Source organism: Prionailurus viverrinus, chromosome C1 (genome assembly GCF_022837055.1).
Source record: "Prionailurus viverrinus isolate Anna chromosome C1, UM_Priviv_1.0, whole genome shotgun sequence".
NCBI lineage: Eukaryota > Metazoa > Chordata > Mammalia > Carnivora > Felidae > Prionailurus > Prionailurus viverrinus.
In genome coordinates this window covers 58,292,000-58,316,047 of record NC_062568.1, presented here as the reverse complement: position 1 = coordinate 58,316,047, position 24,048 = coordinate 58,292,000, and the positions used below count along the sequence as shown (strand labels likewise).

At 34.7% G+C, this 24,048-nt stretch overlaps 1 protein-coding gene across 2 annotated transcripts in view; it reads left to right on the top strand.

The window, feature by feature from the left end:
- UBR3 (ubiquitin protein ligase E3 component n-recognin 3) overlaps positions 1-24,048 on the top strand; it is a 234,392-nt gene that overhangs the window by 34,662 nt on the left and 175,682 nt on the right. For both annotated transcript variants that reach the window (XM_047870436.1, XM_047870435.1), the window contains exons 2-5: positions 2,521-2,660; positions 5,646-5,804; positions 11,864-12,007; positions 12,549-12,598. In XM_047870436.1, coding sequence (XP_047726392.1) covers positions 2,521-2,660; positions 5,646-5,804; positions 11,864-12,007; positions 12,549-12,598 — 493 coding nt within the window. The remainder of the gene's footprint in view (positions 1-2,520; positions 2,661-5,645; positions 5,805-11,863; positions 12,008-12,548; positions 12,599-24,048) is intronic.

Here is a 24,048-nt window from a genome sequence, read left to right as displayed (position 1 = left end):
CAGGTTGCATAAATTAAATTCATTGTCCTATATAATGGTCTACATTCATGATTTGTCTATTTGTTTTTAGGGGTGTTTTTAACTTTTTCCTTTAACCCCTATACTTCTTATAAATGGAAGTGAGCTCTAGAGACTAGGTGTCAAGTTCAGCTTGTTTGGTAAGAACTCTTCCTAAATGGTGCTGTGTGCTTCATAAGAATCACAGTGTTTGAATTTTTTTTTTTTAACTTCTTGTTATGCAAAGATTGATAAGGATGTTATCATCTAAATGGAAAATTTCCCCTTAAGCTTTTCTTTATAATGGCTCCATTCATATGTCAGTTATTTCACTAGATATCACAAAAAGGTTATTTTCTAGTTACTCATTTTTCATTAAAAAAAAAATTTTTTTAACGTTTATTTATTTTTGAGACAGAGAGAGACAGAGCATGAACAGGGGAGGAGCAGAGAGAGAGGGAGACACAGAATCTGAAACAGGCTCCAGGCTCTGAGCTGTCAGCACAGAGCCGGACGCGGGGCTTGAACTCATGGACTGTGAGATCATGACCGGAGCCAAAGTCGGACACTTAACCGACCAAGCCACCCAGGAGCCCCAACTCATTTTTTATTTTAATATAATTCATTGCTTTGGTTATTAGAGAACTTGAGCATCTTTTCATTTGTTTATTGGCCATTCAGCAGGGTTTTTTTTTGGTGAATTGTTCATGACCTTGGCTGCTTTTTCTATTGAATTGTTTTCTTTTTCTTACTGTTTTTAAGAGTTCTTAATCAAAGATACTAATCTTTAGTGTGTTTTGCCTCTTGTAAATATATTTTTTAATTTGTAATTTGTCTTCTGTATAGAAGTTATTGATTTATGTAGTTAATTTTTATTTTACATTTATGGCTTTTGGCTTAAACTTGGTTATGCTTTCTGTACTTTGAGGTAATGTAGGTGGAATAGTTTATTTTTTTCCTCGTAACTTTTTTCACTTTAGATGTGTATGAAATATATTTTGTATGTAGTGTAAGATAAGAATAACACTTACTTCCTGCATATATAAGTAATCAATTGTCCTAAAGCAATTTGTTGAATGTCTTCTCCCTACCACATTGAATTGAAATGCCGTATTTGTTATATTAAATTCACAGGTTTACATGGTCTGTTTCTATACTCCATTGTGGTCCTTTGATGATATTTTATTACTACAGTTTTTTTTTTTTAATGTTTATTTATTTTTGAGACAGAGAATGTGTCGGGGAGGGGCAGAGAGAGGGAGACACAGAATCCAAAGCAGGCTCCAGGCTCTGAGCTGTCAGCACAGAGCCCCACGCGGGGCTCGAACTCATCAACCATGAGATCATGACCTGGAGTCGGACGCTCAACCCACTAAGCCACCCAGGCACCCCATTATTACCACAGATTTTTAATTATAATAGCTTTGTAGTATGCTTTAAGGTTTAAATCACTATCATTAATCATATTTCTCACAAGTTTTACAGATTTTTTCCTATACATTTGCTCTTCCATTTAAACTTCAGAATTAGTGGTTAATCCCATTGTGATTTAACTGTAATGGTATCAAGCTTGGTGGCACTGATTTAAAAGATAATAAAATTAGGGGTGCCTGGTTTAAGTGGTTAAACATCTGACTTCAGCTCAGGTCATGATCTCGCAGTTCCTAAATTTGAACCCCAGTTCCTGAATTTGACAGCTCTCTGCTGTCAGCACAGAGGGTCCTATGGATCTTCTGTCTGCCCCTCCCCACCTCTCCCCCACTTGTGGGTGCATGTACTCTTTCTCTCTCAAAACTAAATATTTAAAAAAAATTTTTTTTAAATTATATTTTCCATTTGAGAATGTAGTTTTTCTCTATTTAGATCTTTTATGCTTTTCAGGTGAGATAGTTTTTGCATTCTTTCTAATAAGTTTGTTTCTAGATATTTTATATGTTTAGTGTGGTTATTCTGTATTGTCACAAAATACCTTATTTGTGATCATTTGGATTGTGAATACAGAATAGTTTGCTTCATTTTTGTTCAAGTATATCAATCATACTTTAAAATAAGTATAAACAAGATTAGAAGGAATGTATATACTTAAGTGTACTATATTAATTTTTCAAATAAACTAAGTATTTCTATCACTTATGTATTCATTAATACAATAAATTAGAAATAATTAAGGAATAGAAAATGCAAATTCTTAGGAAATGATGTTTCTACTTAATGGTTTTATAAAGAGTGGAAGTAACAAAGTAGTATGTAAAAGTAATAAATTGCAGTTAAAAATATTAAATCCTGTAATGAGATTTTCTTTTTATATTCTAGTTGGAACCTAGCGAGTGTAGTCTTTTATTAGGAGGAAATCCCCCTCAGCCACATTTTTGATTTAAAGACTCATTTACAGTCTTTTAACATGGTACCTTGATAAGAATCATATTGGCCTGCATTCTGTTTATGGATGTTGTAAATATAGTGATAATATGTTTCTGGCAGATTAGATATCACTGTTAATTTTTTTTCTTTTTCATATTACAGGTTTTGCAAAAGGCATCAAATTAAATCAAGTTCAAATATTCCCTGTGTCCCCAAAGACTTACTGATGATGTCTGAATTTGTTCTTCCAAGATTTATTTTTTGTCTTATTCAGTACTTAAGAGAAGGCTATAATGAACCAGGTATGTTTAGTCTACTCTTTGTTAGTAGTCTTTTTGTTTCCTATTAACAGAATTTGGTATGAATAATGAGGTGAATTTTTTTCAGATATCATTTTTTTTGTTTACCGTGTTTTATGACAAGACTATGAAATACAGATGCTAAATAAAAACATTCTTTAGTATATACATCAATTATATAACCTAACAGATACCTTATAATCTTATAACCTTTTAGTAGGCATAGTTTAGAACTTTCTGTTCCTGGGGTCATAGATATGTTGAATCAAACTTAGTTGGCCTTTTGCGGATGAGGAAATGATCATTTTATGGGGTTAAAGTGACTTTACGATTATATTGTGCTATAACAGAATTAAGAAGTCCTGGAAATGTGTGACTTTAACTTAGATTTTTAGAAGATAAACTACTTTTTCACCAGTTCTCTTTCTCTCTTTTTTTTGTAGATGTCTATATATTTTTATTCACCTCCATATATAACAACTTATGAGAGAAATTGCTCACTCCCATCTTACAGGTAGAATGTATGGGTGTAAGCATCGTGATAGTATTGAAAAGAAAAAAGAAACATGTAGATATTCTTCTTGCTTTTTAAGATTTAGTCACAATCTTGATTAATATACTTTACTAAATATTTTGGATTTGGATATTATCTGTTAAAGTCGTCAGTCTGACCTTGTAAATTACAGATATCAATTAGTATGGTAATTTACCTTTCTGATAATACTTGTATTTTTATCATTTAAGGGACTACATCTTGAATTAATTTTAGAGGTTTTAAATTATGTATTTACCATAAATAATCTTAAATCCAGTTTGAAAGTATGGCACACGTTTTAATCTTCTGTCTATCCCCCATCATTGGAGTGTGAAGAAATATTTAGCATCTTCATCATTTCTAAAATACCATGTTATTCTCATTGTGAGCAAACACTTATACTACTGTATTTCTACATTTTAAACAAAATCTACAATCCTTTGTTAACTACTTCCACCCCTCTCAGAGCATATGTCTTAAAATATAGGAAGAAATATTACTTTGATTTAGCCTCAAACTACCCTGTCTTTGGAATGAAGGACCTGGAGGCCAGCTGGTTATTGAACTTGCCTTTTGTGCTATTTCTCATATACTAGTTAATAGAGTTTTTGGGAATTTACATTTTATATTATGAATGTCCTATTTTATTAAAAAAAAATTTTTTTTTTCCAACGTTTATTTATTTTTTTTGGGACAGAGAGAGACAGAGCATGAATGGGGGAGGGGCAGAGAGAGAGGGAGACACAGAATCGGAAACAGGCTCCAGGCTCTGAGCCATCAGCCCAGAGCCTGACGCGGGGCTCGAACTCACGGACCGCGAGATCGTGACCTGGCTGAAGTCGGACGCTTAACTGACTGCGCCACCCAGGCACCCCATGAGTGTCCTATTTTAGAAGAGTAATAGGTAGAAATCATTTATTATGAGAACTTTAAACCTTACCATTAGATCAGGGAGCAATTCACACAAAAGTACATTATGTTTATTTTTTCCTTTAGTTACCTTTAGCAGTTATAAAAGGTAGATGACCTAGGTACATAGCTTTGATAATTATTTGCTATTTATTTGCTATTTAATTTGATAATTATTTGTTTTCCAACTATGAATGGAAGCACTTTTTTGTCTTCAGATGAGCTTCATGAACTTAGGTTCATGAAGATTTCCTTTCTGTATTACGACTTGTGCTCAGCATTCATTTCTTCTTGCTGTGCCAGAAAAATTACTACATTGCTTTGTGTAGAGATCACTGTTTAAAATTAAAGAAAGGACTTGAAATCATCTAATCCAACGTAATAGAAACTCAGAGATATTGTTGTTTGACAGATGCCTTGAGTTCCATTTCTCATTTCACTCTACAATCCTCAGACCAGTGTCAGAGCTCATCTAGAGCCTTTGCAAATGTGAATTAAATATCTGCCGTGTTACTGCATAAGTCATCGGGGAGGATGTGAAGATGAATAATATACAGTATTAGTAATCCACTGAGAAAGTAAGGTTTTTTAGTTTTGGGTCTCAGGAGTCAAGAGTTACCTAAAATTTAATTCACAGATCATCTTTGAGCTGGGTTGTGAGTTCCTTGGGGGGTAGAAACTAGGTTTTATTTAGTTTTGCTTCTCAGTGCCTATCATGTAGTAGGTACTGAATAAATGTTGAATGAAATTGATATCCCCTTTCCTGGACACACAGGCCCCCCCATTAGCTCCCTTATGATGCGTCTTCTTTGCCAATTTTATCTGAGCTCTAAATCTCATTATTTATTTCTTCCTTTAAGACTCAGTTTCTCTGAAAAATCACTTTTTTTCCCCCTCCTAAATATTCTTTTTCAGTTGCTGTACAACTTTCTTCTCTCTTCCTCCAGCTCTACTAGACATATCTTGTCTGGTATCTTAAAACTATTTTAGTAAAAACATTCATGTTTATGAAAACAGTTATTTTTCATTTTGCTTGCTTTGACCTCCAGCTAACATGAGTTTGTATTTTTAGAATATGATAGAGGATGGGTTATTTGCTACACAGGTTTAAATTTAGAGCTGACATAATTTTGTTCTAATATTCTTACACTACTCTCAATATTATTTGGTTTCAAAATGTCTTGTTTTATTTTAGAGAATGATCTTACTTTTTCTTAAACACTAATTTTGAAATGATGTTATGATTACATTTATATATTTGGAAGTATAGGACCCTCAAATTGAATCCCTTTTAACCACATTAAATGCTTAATATCTTATGAAGTCATCTCTTTTCCCCATTTACCTTTTCTCAGAGAATTGAATTCCTGAGCAAGTCTACCCTAGGCTGGGCTCTGGGTGGATAACTACCTTCTAAACTGAGTTCTTATATTAATTTTTTGATTATAAAATACTCTTACCCAAGTTGCTGTAATTTGAAAAGAATAAAATATTGTTATTCTTAGCAAAATATCTTAAAGGAAGTTAATTATATGTTTTTACAGCAGCCGATGTACCATCAGAAAAAGACCTTAACAAAGTTCTTCAGCTTTTGGAACCTCAAATTTCCTTTTTAGAAGATCTAACTAAAATGGGAGGAGCGATGCGGTCTGTTCTTACTCAGGTTTTGACAAACCAACAAAACTACAAAGATCTGACTTCTGGTAAGTAAAATGTTAGAATAGAAGAAAGAATTTATTTATGTTACTGTAATCATAAGAAATTGCGTATTTTCAAACTTAAATGTAAAATGTGGATTTTTTTCCCCCATAGAATGCTAAAGCTGGACGTTATTAACTTGGAGTTAGCACTAGAACCCAGGTCTCTTCTAAGTTTTGGTGTGACATACTCATAATTGTACTCCACCTCCCCTTCTGCAAACAGTAACAAAACTACTTTTGTGTCTTCATTTTTGGTATTCTGTACTTTTGGGTTATATTGCATAGAATTTTATAATAATGTAGAGTTTAAGTTAAAAACTTGGAATTGCTGACTATGTTTGTACATGATATATACTGTTATATAAAATAGTACAACAAATATTCAAAAAAATTTTTTTAACATTTATTCGTTTTTGAGAGACAGCAAGAACAGAGCATGAGTCGGGGAGGGGCAGAGAGAGAGGGAGACAAAATCCAAAGCAGGCTCCAGGCTCCGAGCTGTCAGCACAGAGCCTGACTCAGGGTTCGAACTCATTGACCACAAGATCATGACCCAAGCTAAGTCAGACACTCAATTGACTGAGCCACCAAGGTGCCCCAGTACAACAAATATTTTAAATAGCATTATTTTTGCTGGCTTATGAAAACATGCTTTGAAAATTGAGGTTTATCTTTTCTTTAGAGTGTGAAATTTTCATATGTATTGTAAACCATACGTTCTTCAGAGGTTGTCTTATCTGATATGTTTACTTTTTCAACAAATACTTATTAAGCACCTACTATGTACTTGGTTTGGGGGTAAGTACTGGAGCTTGGAGCAGGGAATTTAAGTAGTAAACCAGGTAATCCTGTCCCTGCCCTTATAAAGCTGAAGGACTGGTGAGTGAGATGGCATTAACAATTATATTAATACAGTTTAGAAGGGAGACTTGATTTCACTGATGGGGAATGTGGGATGCTTCACTGAGAAAGTGATATTTAAAGTAAAACCTAATGGTTGGGAGAAAGTCATTTAGCTAGAGGGTGAGGGGGAATTGGGTGATAATGGGATGGAATTATATTCAAGGTGGAAGACATCCTCTGCTTCTGAGTGCTGGGCTAGCTCTTATGTCATAAACAACATAAAACTAGAAAAAATGTGAGGAAGCTGTTATTAGGCATTGTACAAAAGGCAATACAAGACTATAAACCTTTGAGAGAGAGGAAAACATGAGACGAACTCCACGATTGCTTTGAATATCTGTCGGGGGATAACTTCCTGACTGTAGTACAGCAAGCTGGCATTGAAGCAGAGTGTGGTTGTCCAAGTGAGCCAAGGAGGCAGAGATCACAGGTTAGGACAGCGGAAGCAGTTGGAAACTGGAATCTTTGGGGTAGAATACCAAGAGGTATTAGGGCAGATGAATGAGGGACCCCTGAAGGTGGTTGGCTGAGGATGGAGATCCACCTGTACAGTATGAGACTGCCTCAGGCTTACTAGAGAGTCACTATAGAGTGACTGCTATCGGGTTAAAAGCAGAATAGTGACATTAGAGGTTAGGCAGTTTTGGGAGACATTGGCGTTTCAGCCCAACCAGACTGGAGAGACCTTGTTAATACCCCAGGTATCTAGCTGAGACACCTTAGAGTAAGGTCTACCCTAGGTCAGATTTAATGAAGCCTGAAACCCTGGCAGATTCTGCAGTGGAGACAGAATTTAGAGATTATTCCTGTCACTTAAAAAAAATTTTTTTTTAATGTTTATTTATTTTTGAGAGAGAGAGGGAGACACACAAACCGAAACAGATTCCAGGCTCTGAGCTGTCAGCACAGAGCCGACAGGGCTCGAACTCACAAATCGCGAGATCATGACCTGAACTGAAGTCGGACGCCCAACCTACTGAGCCACCCAGGTGCTCTGTCACTTTAGAGGGCCTTTTGAGAACCTTAGGCTTTCTACAGACCTGCCCTTCACAAATTTTAAAACCAAACCTTCATGAGTTTGTGATCAGGCTATTAATTGAGTAGTCTGCTAAATTAAAATTGATACTCTTCAAAGGAAGATAATAGAATTCAGAATCTTCTATAATATGTCCTTAGAATGTCCAGTATACAATAAAAACTACTAAACATGCAAGAAAATAAGTTGTGCACTATAACCAAGAAATAGGGCAGTCAATAGAAATTGATCTTGAAATGGTCCAGATGTTGGATTTAGCAGATAAAGACATTGAAGCATCTATTGTCAATACATTCAATAAATTAAAGGAAAATCTATTTAGATAACTAAAAGTAAATATGGTGTTAATGAGTGAAGAGATCAGGAATCTTAACAAAGAAAAATAAACAAAAAGAAATTCTAGAACTGAAAATTAGTGTTGAGTGCAGTAATTGAGAAAATTTACTGGATAGATTTAGCAGCAGATTGGAGAGGGTAGAAGAAAGACAGTAAATTCGAAGACAGATTAATAGATCATTCTATCTAGAGAACAGAGAGAAAATACAACAGAGTCTTAGGGACCTGTTAGACTAAATTGGATCTAACGTGCCTATAATTGGAATCCCAGGAGGACAGGAGAGTATGAATGTGGCAGAAAAAAAATTAGAAAAAATCCTAAGATTTCCCTAATTGGATGTAAAACATTGACTTACAGATCCAAGATGCTTAATAAACCCCAAATAAGATAAATATAAAGACTATCAGTCACACCTGGACACCTCCTAGATTCCATGTTGAAATATTTGTGGATGAGAATGAGCTTACTTTTTTAAAAAGGACTAAAAAAAGGTCTAGTGTTGAAATTAAATGAAGGTAGGGTGATAGTGACACCAATAAGGCTACCACATCAGGTTAGATCCATGGCTCTCATAGGCCATGTGATATTTTATGTGATATCCTGAATGTGTTGGGAATTCATGGAAATATATATATTTTAAATGTTTATTTTTGAGAGAAAGAGTGGGGGCGGGGCAGAGAAAGAGGATGACCGAGGATCTGAAGCAGGCTCTGTCAGCGCAGAGTACAATACGGGGCTCAAACCCACAAACTGCGAGACCATGACCTGAGCTGAAGTCAGACACTTAATCAACTGAGCCACCCAGGCGCCCCAAGCATGGAAATATTCTAAGCTTAAGAGTGACATGATCAGATATGTGTTTTGAAAAGATGATTTGCTGTTTTGCCAAAATAGATGGGAAGGGGCAAGAACAGAAAAGCTCTGCTATAGTAGTCTAGGGTAAAGATGATGGTAGCTTGTATTTGAGTTTTGGTGATAAAGCTGGAGAGAGATAAATTATACCTGGTGGTCTGTTATTCTTCAACCTTACGCAGAAACTCAACTGTTGTGAAAGAAAGCAGCAAGTTGTTCTTAATCATTGTAAGAATGTATACCTTAGGAAAGATTTATGGTAATTGCCTTCTTTTATTTCCACAATTCCTTTTTAATTATTTATTGAAATTAAAAAACAACACAACAGAAATGCTTGAGTGATTTTTAGTGATGGAAATCACATTAAATTTTGATCAAGAAGTTTAAAATTTGCAGTCTAGCTTCACTGCTTATCACCGCTTGCTTACTCACTGGCTATGTTACCTTTGTAAGCCTCAGCTTCTTCACTTTTAAAAATGGTGATTATACATTAATTTTTCTCAGGCTTGTTGTGAAGGTTGGTAAAATACATTTTGTTGTTTAAAAAGTATTACAGTATTACAGGATTAAAAAGTATTACACCTGGATGGCTCAGTCAGTTAAGCATCCAACTCTTGATCTCGGCTCAGGTCATGATCTCAGCTCAGGTCATGATCTCGGCTCAGGTCATGATCTCGGCTCAGGTCATGATCTCACAGTTTTGTGGGTTTGAGCCCTGGGCTCTGCACTGGCAGCATGGAGCCTGTTTGGGATTTTCTCTCTGCCCCTCCCCTGTTGCATGTGTGCACATGCTCACGCCCTTTCTCAAAAATAAGTAAACTTAAAGTATTACAAAAATTGCATCCATCATGATTGAGAGAAATACATGGCTTTTATTACTCAGGAGACATGTAGTCATTTCTCATATAGGACGCTTAGAAGGTCTTTATTTATTTATTTATTTATTTAAATTTTTTTTAATGTTATTTATATTTGAGAGAGAGAGACAGATCAGGGGAAGGGCAGAAAGACCAAGAAGACAGTCTGAACCAGGCACCAGGCTCTGAGCTATCAGCACAAAGCCCAATGCGGGCTCGAACTCACAAGCCTTGAGATCATGAGCTGAGCCGAAATCAGATGCTTAACTGACTGAGCTACCCAGGTGCCCCAAAGGTCTTTATTCTTTATAAACTAAATGTAATTGTTTGTGTTACACTAAATGTAATTGTTTTTAATATTGGACTTGAACTGAAGGATAGATGTATTCCTGTTTTAATAAGTGCTAGAGTGTTTTTTTTGTTTGTTTGTTTGTTTGTTTGTTTTGTTTTTTGTCTTTTTTTAAACCAGCCCAGAGAGACATTTAACAAACTAAACTAGGGGCTCCTGGGTGGCTCAGTCGGTTAAGCATCCCACTTCGGCTCAGGTCATGATCTCGTGGTTCATGGGTTCGAGCCCTGTTTTGGGCTCTGTGCTGACAGCTCAGAGACTGCAGCCTGCTTCAGATTCTGTGTCTCCCTTTCTCTCTGCCCCTCCCCTGCTCATGCTTTGTCTCTCTCTCTCTCTCTCTCTCCCAAAAATAAATTAAAAAATATTTTTTGAAACAAAACAAGAAAACCCAAAACTGTTCTGGGGCACTTGGGTTCAAGCCCTACATCGAGCTCTGTGCTGTCAGCACAGACCCCGCTTCAGATCTTCTGTCCCTGTCTTGCGCGCGTGCTCTCTCTCTCAAAAATAAATAAATCTTAAAAAACAAAACAAAACAAAAAAAACCCCAAACCAAAACTGTTCTATTGCAATTATTCAGGCTAGCAAGGAAAGAAAATAGAGAAAAGCTCAACAAGTATTAGGTTCATTTATGTATTTTTATAATCAAGAGATTGAGGTCTTAATTTAAGATATGTAATTTGCCTAAGAGGTGTCCAATGCCATGGTATTTTGGCTTTCAGACAGTAAATAATCTTTTTCTTTTATTTTTATTTTTAAATTTTTTTTATTAAAAAAAATTTTTTTTAACGTTTATTTATTTTTGAGACAGAGAGAGACAGAGCATGAACGGGGGAGGGTCAGAGAGAGAGAGAGGGAGACACAATGTGAAGCAGGCTCCAGGCTCTGAGCTGTCAGGACAGAGCCCGACGCGGGGCTTGAACTCACAAACTGCGAGATCATGACCTGAGCCGAAGTGGGATGCTTAACTGACTGAGCCACCCAGGCGCCCCAATCTTTTTCTTTTAAAGAACTCTCAAAATAAATGTTTTTCTTTTACTGTTATTCCATGCTCCATAAATATATTAAAAAACAAAACAAAAATTGGCAATAATTAATAAGCCGCAATGCTAAAGTGAAAGTTCCAGGATTATGTAATTCTAGAACTTAAGGTTTTCAGTATTACTTGGAATAAATTAATTTTAACTGATACTTCTATAGAAATTATACTTTTAATTCTTGTGATAGAAAATGTGATGGAAAAAGTTTGATAAAACAGAAATTAAGAGTAATCTCAGTTATAATGCTTGAACATTCCACCCGGGTATTATTTTATCCAGGAAGCCTTTCCTAAGTATTTTGCTTTGGGTTAAGTCTAGCTGCACAGTACTGTGAGAGCACAGATTGTCAAACCAAATGGTGAAGTCTAATACACTAAATTGTCATTTACCGGATTATCTGCCTTTCTCTGCCATGAGTTTTCAGGTTCCTTGAAGGCAGGAATTATACCCTTATTAATCTGTGTACCTCTTGTGCCTTGCTTATAATCTCTGGCATATTTTACATTTGTTACCTAGTAGATTTTATTATTTGTTATAAACATGCTGTGCAGTTTTGCCTGAAGCTGTTTTATATTATTCATTCTAGGGTTCTCCTGCCATTAGAATATTCAGCTCTTTTATACATATATTAGTTACTGAGGTTGCTTTACTTATATTTTGAATGGAATTTTTTTCTGATTTTAAATATTAGGTCTTGGAGAAAATGCTTGTGCAAAGAAAAGTCATGAAAAGTACCTTATAGCTCTGAAGAGCTCTGGACTTACATATCCCGAGGATAAACTTGTATACGGTCTACAGGAACCATCAGCTGGCACTAGCACTCTGGCAGTGCAAGGTTTGTCTGTTTAATTTGAACAGTGGTGACTTTTCTGTGTTAAAACAGAAAGACCCTCTCACTTGACTTGTTGTTGGAGAAATTTAAGTAATGTGTCATTCCTTGGTGGTAAACATGTAGAAGCAAGAAAGAATAGATTGGCCAAAGAAGAGAATACATTTCTTAAATGGAATTTGGTTAAGTTTATTTAAGGTTCTGTTTTTAACTCATGAAGAAGGTAGCAGTTGCTATTTAAGAGTAGCCCAAAACTTTAGTATCTTAATGTTTTAGTAAACCATGATATAAAAAGAAAGAGATCCTTCTGAAACATTATTTGTGATGATTAAATCTGGATTTTCACTACAGATTTCCTTTGAAGTATAAACCTATATTAGGCCCAAATTTATTAAAGATAAATGTTGAACTCTCCCAAGATAACTGTTGGAATGAGTTGTCTTAATGTAACAAAACTTAGCTTTTTGTTTATGTCTCAGAATAATTTTAAAGTAAGGCAATACGTAACAGCTATGAAGGAAAATTTTTTTTTTTTTCCTTTCCAAAGGTTTTGCGGGTGCAACAGGAACTTTGGGACAACTAGATTCTTCAGATGAGGTGACATCTAAAATTTAAAACTTTTTGCAAATAAAAGTTTTAGAACTGTATAGATTTGTGGATGTTATCTAGTTTAAATTTCTCATTTTGTAGACAAGGACACTGAAGCCTAGAGTGAAATAATTTAGCCAAGATTGCAAAGTTACTAGCTTTTTACTTCTGGTTTATAATTCCTTTCTTTCTTCACAGTTCAAAAGTGGGAGATAGAAAGAGATAGCAATTTCTCCTAGGAAGATATCCCCATGTTGACCCAAATTATCCTATATACAATGAAATTGTTTTAAGAAATTTAGCTTAGTCTAGAACAGTGTATTAAAAGAGTATAAAACGTAACTGCTTAAAAAAATAAAATGTAACTGCTTTTCCAATTTCATAACAAGCTATACCTTATATGTTATATCTTATTTTAAAAAGCAGGGAAATGGGCTGTCAGTTTGAAATTTCAACTTTTATAGTACTTACTAGCCAAATAGTAGTGTTTATTAAATATGTCTGATAAATCCTTTAGAACATTCATATATTTTATTAATATACAACTTATAAGGGATCAAATATACAAATATTTGTGTACAATTTTGATGCTTATGAAATTTAAATTTCACATTTTTCTAAAATTATACATTTAATGATTAGAATTTATTTATTTTTTGATGTTTGTTTTTGAGAGAGAGACAGAGAGAGAATGAGAGAGAGAGAGCGCATGAGCAGGGGAGGGACAGAGAGAGACACACACAGAACTGGAAGCAGATTTCAGGCTCTGATCTGTCAGCACAGAGCCCAATGCGGTGCTCAAACCCATGAGCCACGAGGCTCGAACCTACAAGCTGTGAGATCCTGAGATGAGTCGAAGTCAGATACTTAACCAACTGAGCCACTCAGGCGCCCCAGTGATTAAAATTTAAAACCTAAAAATTGTGTTATATTAAAACATACACTTTTTCTTTGAAAACCCATTTTGATTTGAAAATATCACATGAACTAAGAAAAATATCCTTTTTGAAAACATGATTTCTGTTATTGATGTCTTGTAATTGATTTAATGCCTTATAATTTGAACTTCCTGGTAGTATTTTTCCCCTCTAAAAAGGCTCTCACAAAATGCAACATTTTATGGAGTCCCTTTTTGGACAGTTTCAAAGAGTTTTCAACAAATTGGAGAGACAATTTCATAGGCTGTTTACAAGTTTGACTCTGGAATTAGAGGGCCTGGGTTTGTTTCTGGCTCCTGTACCAATTAGTAGTGTGACTTTAGGCAAGTGTCCTAACTTCTCCATGGCTAAATTTCCTCTTCTGCAAAATGGAGGTGATAATAGTATTATTGCCAGGAGTTATTATGAGGATTGAATGAGTTCATATATGAAAGCACTTAAACTAGTGCCTGGCATATTGTGAACACTGTATATGTGTCTGTTAAATAAGTTAAAATAAAATCATAAAAAAATTAAATTTAAAATCATTAAAAATAGTGCAAATGGTTAGCTAAAACTTTTGTTTTTTTTAACTTTAAAGATAAGTTACAAAGAACATTGCTATAATGATGAATTGGAAAACTTGTATTTAAAATAGATTCTCAAAAGTACATATAAACATTATTCATTATTCCAACCAAAATAATAATAATTCCATTTCGAAGCTAGTGGAGGGGAGTGATGGAGGTAGGAATACTAATTGTTCTTATGTCAAAGAAGGAAGAGATTGGATAATAGACATGTGGTTTCAAATGACTTACTCTTCTTTCCATAAGGGCATTTTATGGGGAGGCAAAATGGCCTCTAAAAAGGCAAGATCTGGGAATACTAGGAGTTGAATATGAATGGGTGCATGGACATTTTTGGTTTAAAGCCAGCCAGATAGGAAAGGAGCCTTGTCTATTGTCAGTAGAAACTTTAGAAAATAGTTTCATAATGAAATGGTTTAGTGATGTTACAGAACACTTTTAAAGATAATCTAAACATTTTATGTGATTTAGAACAATAAAAACCTATACTTACGTTATATGATGGGATAAAATTTTCGTATTATTTTAGCATACCTAGCATTATGCATCTAACAGCCATGCTAATAATTCTGCTTTACTTCCATGAATTGAATTTGATTTCTGGGCATGTAGAAAACTGATCTTCAACATAGATCCTTTTCCTCTGTCTAAGGAAAGTAGTAACAGTCATTTTGTCTTGGCCTAAACTCTCCAGATTGCCTTTTTAAACTGCCAGGAGAGATTTTAATTGTATATAACTGCATTACAATAACACTGTATTTTATGGTAGGGTGCTAGAAGGAAATCCTTTTGTGTATGTGTGTGTGTGGGGGGGTGGGGGTGGAGAGAGAAGTAATTTTTGCGGGGGTATCAGAGGATTTGAAATATGGCTTTTCTTTGTTCATTACCATTGCTTCTAGTCTGTCCTTACATCTTCTGTTCCTCTGTTCTTTCCTCTTGGATTCTTTGTTTCAGCAACTTTTTGTGTGTGATATGGTTTTATTACAATAATATATAATATTTTGTTCCTTCATTATGATTGTGTGTCAGTGTGAGTATCATATTAAAAACATCTTGATGGTGACAGCTTCAAAATACTTCATTTCTTCTATCCTCAAAATACATCATTTTTTGAGAGTATCTGAGAAGAATTACTGTTAGAGCATGTGATACATATTTAACTTATGTATTTAAAAGTACTTTAGACTTTTTCACCTTTAAATCACATTTTATAATTAAAATTTTAATCTCTTTAAAAGTACTTTTTGTAATTTACATATTTTTTTAGTTTATATATTTTCTAAATATATGTGTTTATTATATTTTCATAAAAATGGGGTAATTCGGGCATTTGCAGACTTAAAGAGTTTCAAGTGAGTTGTTTAGCTGGAAGTGCATTGAAGGGCTATCTACTTTAGTTTTTCTTTAAGAGAACCTTGGGCTTTAGAGTTAGGAAGACCTTAGTTTGAATTTTCTTTCATAATCTTGCTCTGCTTTTGCCAGGTTATTTAACTTCCGAACATCCATTTTCTCTTGGAGAAATGAAGGTGATTATGTTAGGATTAAATGGGATAATGTATAAAGTACCTATCATGGATTAGACATAGAGTAGACTCTTGATAAATGTTTTTGTCTGAGTACTTCATGTGAGAAGTGGTTCAAATACATGAATTTTTGAGCTGTTGTGGGTCATATTATATATATTTCTATTTATTGTTCCGGAGGAAATAGTTTGCTAAAGCATGTTTTAAAAGAATGAAGTTTATTTTTATTTTTATATTTATTTATTAAGCACATTTTATTTTTTTCACATTACCTGTCAAATTTTCTTTGGCAAATTTACCCCATATACCAAATATTCAATTTAGAGCTTAGCTTATATTTATATAACTGAGTGCCATTCACCAAGATACCTTTCTCTAACCCCTAATGGTTTATTTATTTATTTATTTATTTTTTATAATTTACATCTAAGTTAGTTAGCACATGGTTCAACAATGATTTCTGGAATAGATTCCATAAGCCCCTTACCCATTTAGCCCATCCACTCCTCCTCTAACCCCTCCAGCACACCTCTGTTCTTTATAAGAGTCTTTTATGTTTTGTCCCTCTCCCTGTTTTTATATTATTTTTGCTTCCCTTCCCTTATGTTCATCTGTTTCGTATCTTAAAGTCCTTTTATCATCGAAGTCATATGATATTTGCCTTTCTCTGACTGACTAAATGCACTTAGCATAATACCCTCTAGTTCCAGCTACGTAGCTGCAAATGGACAAATGAAGCTTATTTTTAAAAATTTAATTGAGATATTACCTAAATAATGCACAAATACATTGTAGTTGTTTCCCAGACAGTTCAGATAGAGTAAAAGTCCTTTCTCTATCCTCACTAGCACCAGCTCTTCTTTGGGTAACTACAGTTAATAGTTTGGATGTCCTCGACAGACCTTTTTCCATGGAGTTAAATAACCATATGTTTACAGAAATGTGTGTGTGTGCATGTGTGTAAATAAAAGTTGTTGTGCTATTTTATGGCCTTCTTTTATTTACTGCAAAGTGTATTGTGTAGATCCATCTTTGTCAGTACTGTTCTTTCCATTTGCTGTACAGTAATCTGGAATATGGATAAACTACAGTTTGTCCAATCATTTCTTTAATTTGCAGTTTTTTCTTACAAGGTGCAGTACTTACATTTCTTTTTATGCAGATGTGCAGATAGTTTTCTAAGGTGGAATTGTTAAGTCACAGGATATGCATATCTTAAATTTTAATAGATTATATTTTTCTGATTATAAAAATCACGCATACTTAAAATGAAAAATGTAGAAAAGTGTAAAAATAAGATCATTACTTAGGACTAATTGTAGAAGAGTTTTAGTAATAAAGTCAAGAAATTTCCTATTTTAAGATTATAATCACAATTTTTTATATAAAAACACTTATTTTTATTGATTTGTATACCACAAGGTCTATGCTTTTTGGTTCTGAACACATTTTCAAATCTTGAGCTGGAAACAGAAAAAATCAGGGGCTCTTGGGTGTCTCAGTCAGTTAAGCATCCAGGTTGATCTTGGCTCAGGACATGATCTCCTGGTTTGTGAGATCGAGCCCCACATTGGGTTCTGTGCTGATAGCATGGAGCCTACTTAAGATTCTGTCTTTCCTCTTCTCTGTGCCTCTCCTCCGCTCATGTGAATTCTGTCTCAAACAAACAAACAAAAAAATAGAAAAGTCATATAGTACAACAAAAACAAAAATGAGAATTAGGAAGGGGCAATTTGGTGGTTATAAAAATTACTAATGCTAGAGCTAAAAGAAACCTTAAAGTGCATTTTGCCTTTCTTATCAATGAAGAAGCTGAATTCCATGGAAATAGCAGGTTCACTCAAGCTAGTAAATTTCAGCTCTAGTTAGTAGAGTTGGAAATGGACTCTAGGTCTTCTGTCTAGTTGGTTTAGAGTTCTTTCTATAAAGCAGATAAACTGCTGATTAATTACTATTACTGTGCAGCAAATTTCTCCTAAACTTTGTGGCTTAAAACTGTTCTTTTTCTTTTTCCTTACAATTTTATGACTCGGGAAATTGGGAACTGTATAGTTTGGCGTTTCTCACTTGGGTTACCTCATGCAATTCTAGTTAGTTATTGCAGCCAACAACTAACTGCATTGCAACTGTAGTCATCTAAGGCTCAGCTGTGGTAGAGATATAAGGTGGTCACTGACAGGCCTAGGAGTTGATTGCTGACTGTCCCCAGGGAACTCAGCTGGCTTTTCATTGGAGTGACTACCTGTGGCTTCTCTAGCATGGGGTCTCAAGTTGTTACATAGTTACTGGCTTCTCCCAGATTGAGCAGCTGGGGAGCAGAATCTGTACAGGCTTTTCTGAGCTAGCTTTGTAAGTTACAGTGTCCTTTCCAGCTACATTTTATTAGTTGTGAGTTGTGAAGGTGGGCCCAGAGTTAGTGGGAGGGAACATAGATCTCACCTTTACAGGGAGGATATCAAAGAATTTGTAAACACATGTTTAAAACTTCCATAACCAAGATGTGATATCCGCCATTGTTTTCCCTGGATTCTCTTGATATCCAAAATAATTACTAACAAACCAACAATTGATTATAGATTTTTCCATCTATTCAGTCATTTTTTTTTTTTTTTTGGTTGGAAAAACTATCACATGATAATGAAACACCACTGCAATCAGAAATGACTTTTGTAGGAGTTTTCCTTAAGTGTAATAGTTACTGTGGTACATCAAGAAAATGAAAGCTTATATTTACGATTATAAGATATTTTTTTAAAAGGTGATGAAAAAGAATGAAATCTTGCCATTTGCAGCAACGTGGATGAAACTGGAGGGTATTATGCTAAGTGAAAGAAGTCAGTCAGAGAAAGACAGATATCATGTGATTTCACTCATATGTGGAATTTGAGAAACTTAACAGATGACCATAGGGGAAGGGGAGGAAAAAATAAGTTACAGAGAGGCAGACCATAAGAGACTTTAAAAACAAAAAAAATTATTTATTTTTTATTAACTTGTTTTATTTTTTATTTTTTAAAATTTATATCCAAATTAGCATATAGTGCAACAATGATTTCAGGAGTAGATTCCCTAGTGCCCCTTACCCATTTAGCCCATCCTCCCTCCCACAACCCCTCCCGTAACCCTCAGTTCTCCATATTTATGAGTCTCTTACGTTTTGTCCCCCTCCCTGTTTTTATATTATTTTTGTTTCCCTTCCCTTATGTTCATCTGTTTTGTCTCTTAAAGTCCTCATATGAGTGAAGTCATATGATTTTTGTCTTTCTCTAATTTCACTTCGCATCATATCCTCTAGTTCCATCCATGTAGTTGCAAATGGCAAGGTTTCATTCTTTTTGATTGCCGAGTAATACTCCATTGTGTGTGTGTGTGTGTGTGTGTGTATATATATATATATATATATATATACACATACATACATACATACATACATACCACATCTTCTTTATCCATTCATCCATTGATGGACATTTGGGCTCTTTCCATACTTTGGCTATTGTTGATAGTGCTGCTATAAACATGGGGGTGCATGTGTCCCTTCGAAACAGCACACCTGTATCCCTTGGGTAAATGCCTAGTAGTGCAATTGCTGGGTCATAGGGTAGTTCAATTTTTAGTTTTTTGAGGAACCTCCATACTGTTTTCCAGAGTGGCTGCACCAGCTTGCATTCCCAGAGAGACTCTTAAATACAGAGAACAAACTGAGGGTTGATGGAGAGTGGTGGAGAGGGGAAAATGGGTGATGGGCATTGAGGAGGGCACTTGTTGGGATGAGCACTGGGTGTTGTATATAAGTGATGAATCACAGGAATCTACTCCTCAAGCCAAGACTACACTGTATGTCAAGTAACTTCACAAATAAATTAAAAAAAAATTATATTTACCTTTGTGAACTCTTTTTTTTTTAACTCTGTAAAGGAGAAAGTTGATGAAGGGATAAGATAGAGTATGATAGAAGAGTACCTAGATATACATTTTCTTGAACAAATACCTATTTATGCCATTTCAAAATTTCATTAAGGCTTTTAAAGCTATATTACATTTTTTTTCCAACCATAGGCACAAATGGTATATTTGCTTTTAGTATTTATGTTTGAAATTTAATGAAGACCTGGGTATTATTTAAGGATTGGAGTTTCTACACTCTTACCCTACAGGCCCATGAGATTATTGAGCAAACTCTTTTTATGATTTCATTCTTGTAACTTAACAAATGGTATGAAAAGACAGGATGAGAAGAGAGCAGTGATGTTTTAATTACTACTATAGAGAAGTGATTATAACAACTAAAAATGTTTTAAGAATTTAGAATTGGAGAGACTCTAGAGGTAAGGTACTCTTAACCACTTTGTTTTAAAAATGAAGAAACAGATTTGGAACTATAACAGCAGCAGGATTTCTATTTGTAAAGTTTTATTTGAATGAGGGTATATATTGCAGTCTACTTAAAGTATATTATTCATACAAGTTGTGTCAGATATTTGTCCCTGCTGTCCCTAGAGTAACAGAACATTATGTACTCAGCAGTGCTATTTATACACATGACATTCTTCATGCTACTTACTACCACTTATTCTTTTTTTGTACAGCTCATATGAAATAGAAGTAGAAAATGTTTGTGTTGTATGGCACTGAAAAGAAAATAAGCACATTTAACTTTACAGAGTATTTTTAAATTTATATTTGTATTTTTTGTTTACATTTATTTATAACCATCAGATAATTCAGTTCAAAAGAATTATCTCTGTAATATATGTACCTGGGTCTAATTAGAGAATTTATCAGAGAAAATAGTATCTTTTAGATGAAGATAACGTTGTAAGGAAAGATTATATTCACTGTGGCCATTACCATAGCAATGTCCATTTATCTGTGTGCAGTGACCAGATCATTAATTTCTGTGGCATTGACGTACTTAGCTGTTCATACAAATGAAAACATTTAAGACACTTTTCCCTCTGTGAAACTGTAAAAATATGAAAAATTGAAATATAGAAAAAAGTATAAAAAAAGAAAACATTTACCTTCAGCTGTACCATCCAGAGATAACCATTGTTGATTTGTTTTTTTACTTCTAGTTCTTTTTTCTTCTTACTCTTATATAATTGAGAAATAATCACCCAGCAAAATAAGTTACTATGTAAATATGTTCTCAATACTCTTGCCTTTATTCAAGACAGAATCCAAATGAACAGTTAAAAAACTAATTTGTCAAACTGTAGCAAAAACAGGGTTATTAAAATTGAAAGTCAGAGTTGCTTTTCATAAATTAATAGGTAAGGGAAAAAATTATTTTTAGTTTTGGAGGTGTAAGAGTGGGGTAGGGAATCATAGAAACTTTTGGTTGGGAAGGCCTTAGAAATGTCTATTGTATTTCTTTTCCAGTGCAGGAATTGATTTTACAACATTCCTGATAGTTGGTAAGCCTTTTCATAAACACTTCGAGTGATCGGTAGTTTACCTAGTTCTGAGGCAACTTGTTCTTTTGTTTGATAGCTGTAATTATTAGGAAGTTCTTCTCAATACTGTGCCAAAATTGTATAATTTTCACACATTTCTTATTTTTTCCTGTAGAAAGATGTTTGTTTTTACTTCCATAAGATGCCTCTTTAAATATTTAGCTTTAGTTATTTAATATTCTCTGCTGTACATACCTTTTTTTTTTTTAACCTATTCACTCCCTTTTAAATCTGTGATCTAATTCAGTATACAGTCATGAGCTATCTTTCAATAAGCATACTGTTTGTTAAGGTCTCAAGTTTTTTTTTTTTTGTTAGCCTTCTAGCAGCTGTGCTAGACTGTTCACAGGAGCCCAGTGGTGAAAAATAAAATGCTTAGGTTTGACCCTCTCACTCCCCAACACTTAAAGCTGACAAGTTAGAGTTTCCTCTCTGCTTTGTATTTGTAGAATTGATTTAAAGTAAACAATCTGATTGTAGTGGCTTACTTAAGTCTTTATTTCATTTTATTGTTCTAGCCCCTCAGGATCTTTGGATTTTAGTTTTATAACCTGCTATGTTAAATATTCCTTTTAGCCATGTATATTCTTTTTTTTTTTTTTAATTTAAATTTTAACTTACAGTGCAGTATTGGTTTCAGGAGTAGAACTTAGTGATTCATCACTTACATATAACACCCAGTGCTCAACATGACAGGTGCCCTCCTTAATACCTGTGACCCATTTAGCCCATCCCCCACGCACCTCCCAACATCAACTCTCCATTTGTTCTCTATAAAGAGTCTCTTATGGTTTGTTTCCCTCTCTCTCCCTTTCTCCCCCTCTCCCTCATCTGTTTTGTTTCTTAAATTCCACGTATGAGTGAAATCATATGATATTTGTCTGTCTTTGATTTGTTTTGCCTAATACATTCTGGCTCCATCCACGTTGTTGCAAATGACAAGATTTCATTCTTTTTGATGGCTGAATAATATTCCATTGTATTTATACACCACATCTTCTTTATCCATTCATCAGTTGATGGGCATTTGGGCTCTTTTCATAGTTTGGCTATTGTTGTTAATGCTGCTATTAACATTGGGGTGCATGTACCCCTTTAAATCTGTATTTTTGTATCCTTTGGGTAAATACCTAATAGTGTGATTGCTGGATCCTGGGGTAGTTCTATTTTTAACTTAAAAAAATTTTTTTAAGTTATTTTTTTAATGTTTATTTTATTTTATTTTACTTTATTTTATTTATTATTATTTTTTTAAGACGAAAAACCAGAGTGTGAGCAGGGGAGGGGCAGAGAGAGATGGAGACACAGAATCTGAAGCAAGCTCCAGGCTCTGAACTGTCTGCACAGAGCCCAGTGTGGGGCTTGGACTCACAAGCTATGAGATCATGACCTGAGCTGAAGTCACAGGCTTAACTGACTGAGCCATTCAGGCACCCCTATTTTTAACTTTCTGAGGAACCTCCTTGCTGTTTTCTGGAGTGGCTTGCACCAGTTTGCATTCCTGCCAACAGTGTAAGGGGGGGCTCCCCTTTCTCCGCATCCTTGCTAATATCTGTTGTTTCCTGTGTTGTTAGTTTAAGCCATTCTGACAGGTGTGAGTTGGTATCTCATTGTGGTTTTGATTTGTATTTTCCTGATGAAGAGCGATGTTGAGCATCTTTTCATGTGTCTGTTAGCCATCTGGATGTCATCTTTGAAAAAGTGTCAGTTCATGTCTTTTGCCTCTCTCTTAACTGTGTTGTTTTTTGGGTGTTGAGTTTGATAAGTTCTTTGTAGATTTTAAACACTAACCCTTTATCAGATACTCATTTGCAAATATCTTCTCCCATTCTAGGCTGCCTTTTGGTTTTGTTGATTGTTTCTTTAGCTGTGCAGAAGCTTTTTATCTTGATGAAGTCCCAATACATGTTTGCTTTTGTTTCCCTTGCCTTCAGCGACATGTCTAGTAAGAAGTTGCTCTCTGGCTGAGATCAAAGAGGTTTCTGCCTGTGTGATCCTCTAGGATTTTGATGGTTTCCTGTCTCACATTTAGGTCTTACATCCACGTTGAGTTTATTTTTGTGTATGGTGTAAGAAAGTAAGTGGTCCAGGTTCATTCTTCTGCCTGTCATTGTCCAGTTTTCCCAACCCCATTTGTTGAAGACACTGCCTTTTTCATTGGGTATTCTTTCCTGCTTTATTGATGATTAGTTGACCATATAGCTGTGGGTCCATTTCTGGGTTTCTATTCTGTTCCGTTGATCTGTGTGTCTTTTTTTGTGCCAATGCCATACTGTCTTGATGCCCACAGCTTTCTGATATAGCTTGATATCTGGAATCATGAAACCTCCTATTTTGTTTTTCTTTTTCAGGATAGCTTTGGCTATTCAGGGTCTTTTGTGCTTCCATACAAATTTTAGGGTTGGTTGTTCTAGCTCTGTGAAAAATGCTGATGGTATTTTTATAGGGATTGCATTAAATGCGTAGGTTGCTTTAGGTAGTAGTATAAACATTTTAACAATGTTTGTTCTTCCAACCCATGAGCATGGAATGCTTTTCCATTCTTTGTGTGCTCTTTAATCTCTTTCATAAGTGTTCTATAGTTTCAGATCTTTTATTTTTTTTTTGTTTTTAATTTAAATCCAAGTTAGTGTAATAGAGATTTCGGGATGGAATTTAGTGATTCATCATTTGTATATAACACCCAGTGCTCATCCTAACAAGTGTCCTTAATGCCCCTCTCCCATTTAGTCCATCCCCCCACCCAGCACCCTTCCACCAACCCTCAGTTTGTTCTCTGTATTAAGGGTCTCTTACGGTTTGTCTCCCTCTCTGTTTTTATATTATTTTTGCTTCCCTTCCCTTATGTTCATCTGTTTTGTATCTTAAATTCCACAAAAGAGTGAAATCATATGATATTTGTCTTTCTCTGACTAATTTCGCTTAGCATAATACCCTCCACTTCCATCCACGTTGTTGCAAATGACAAGA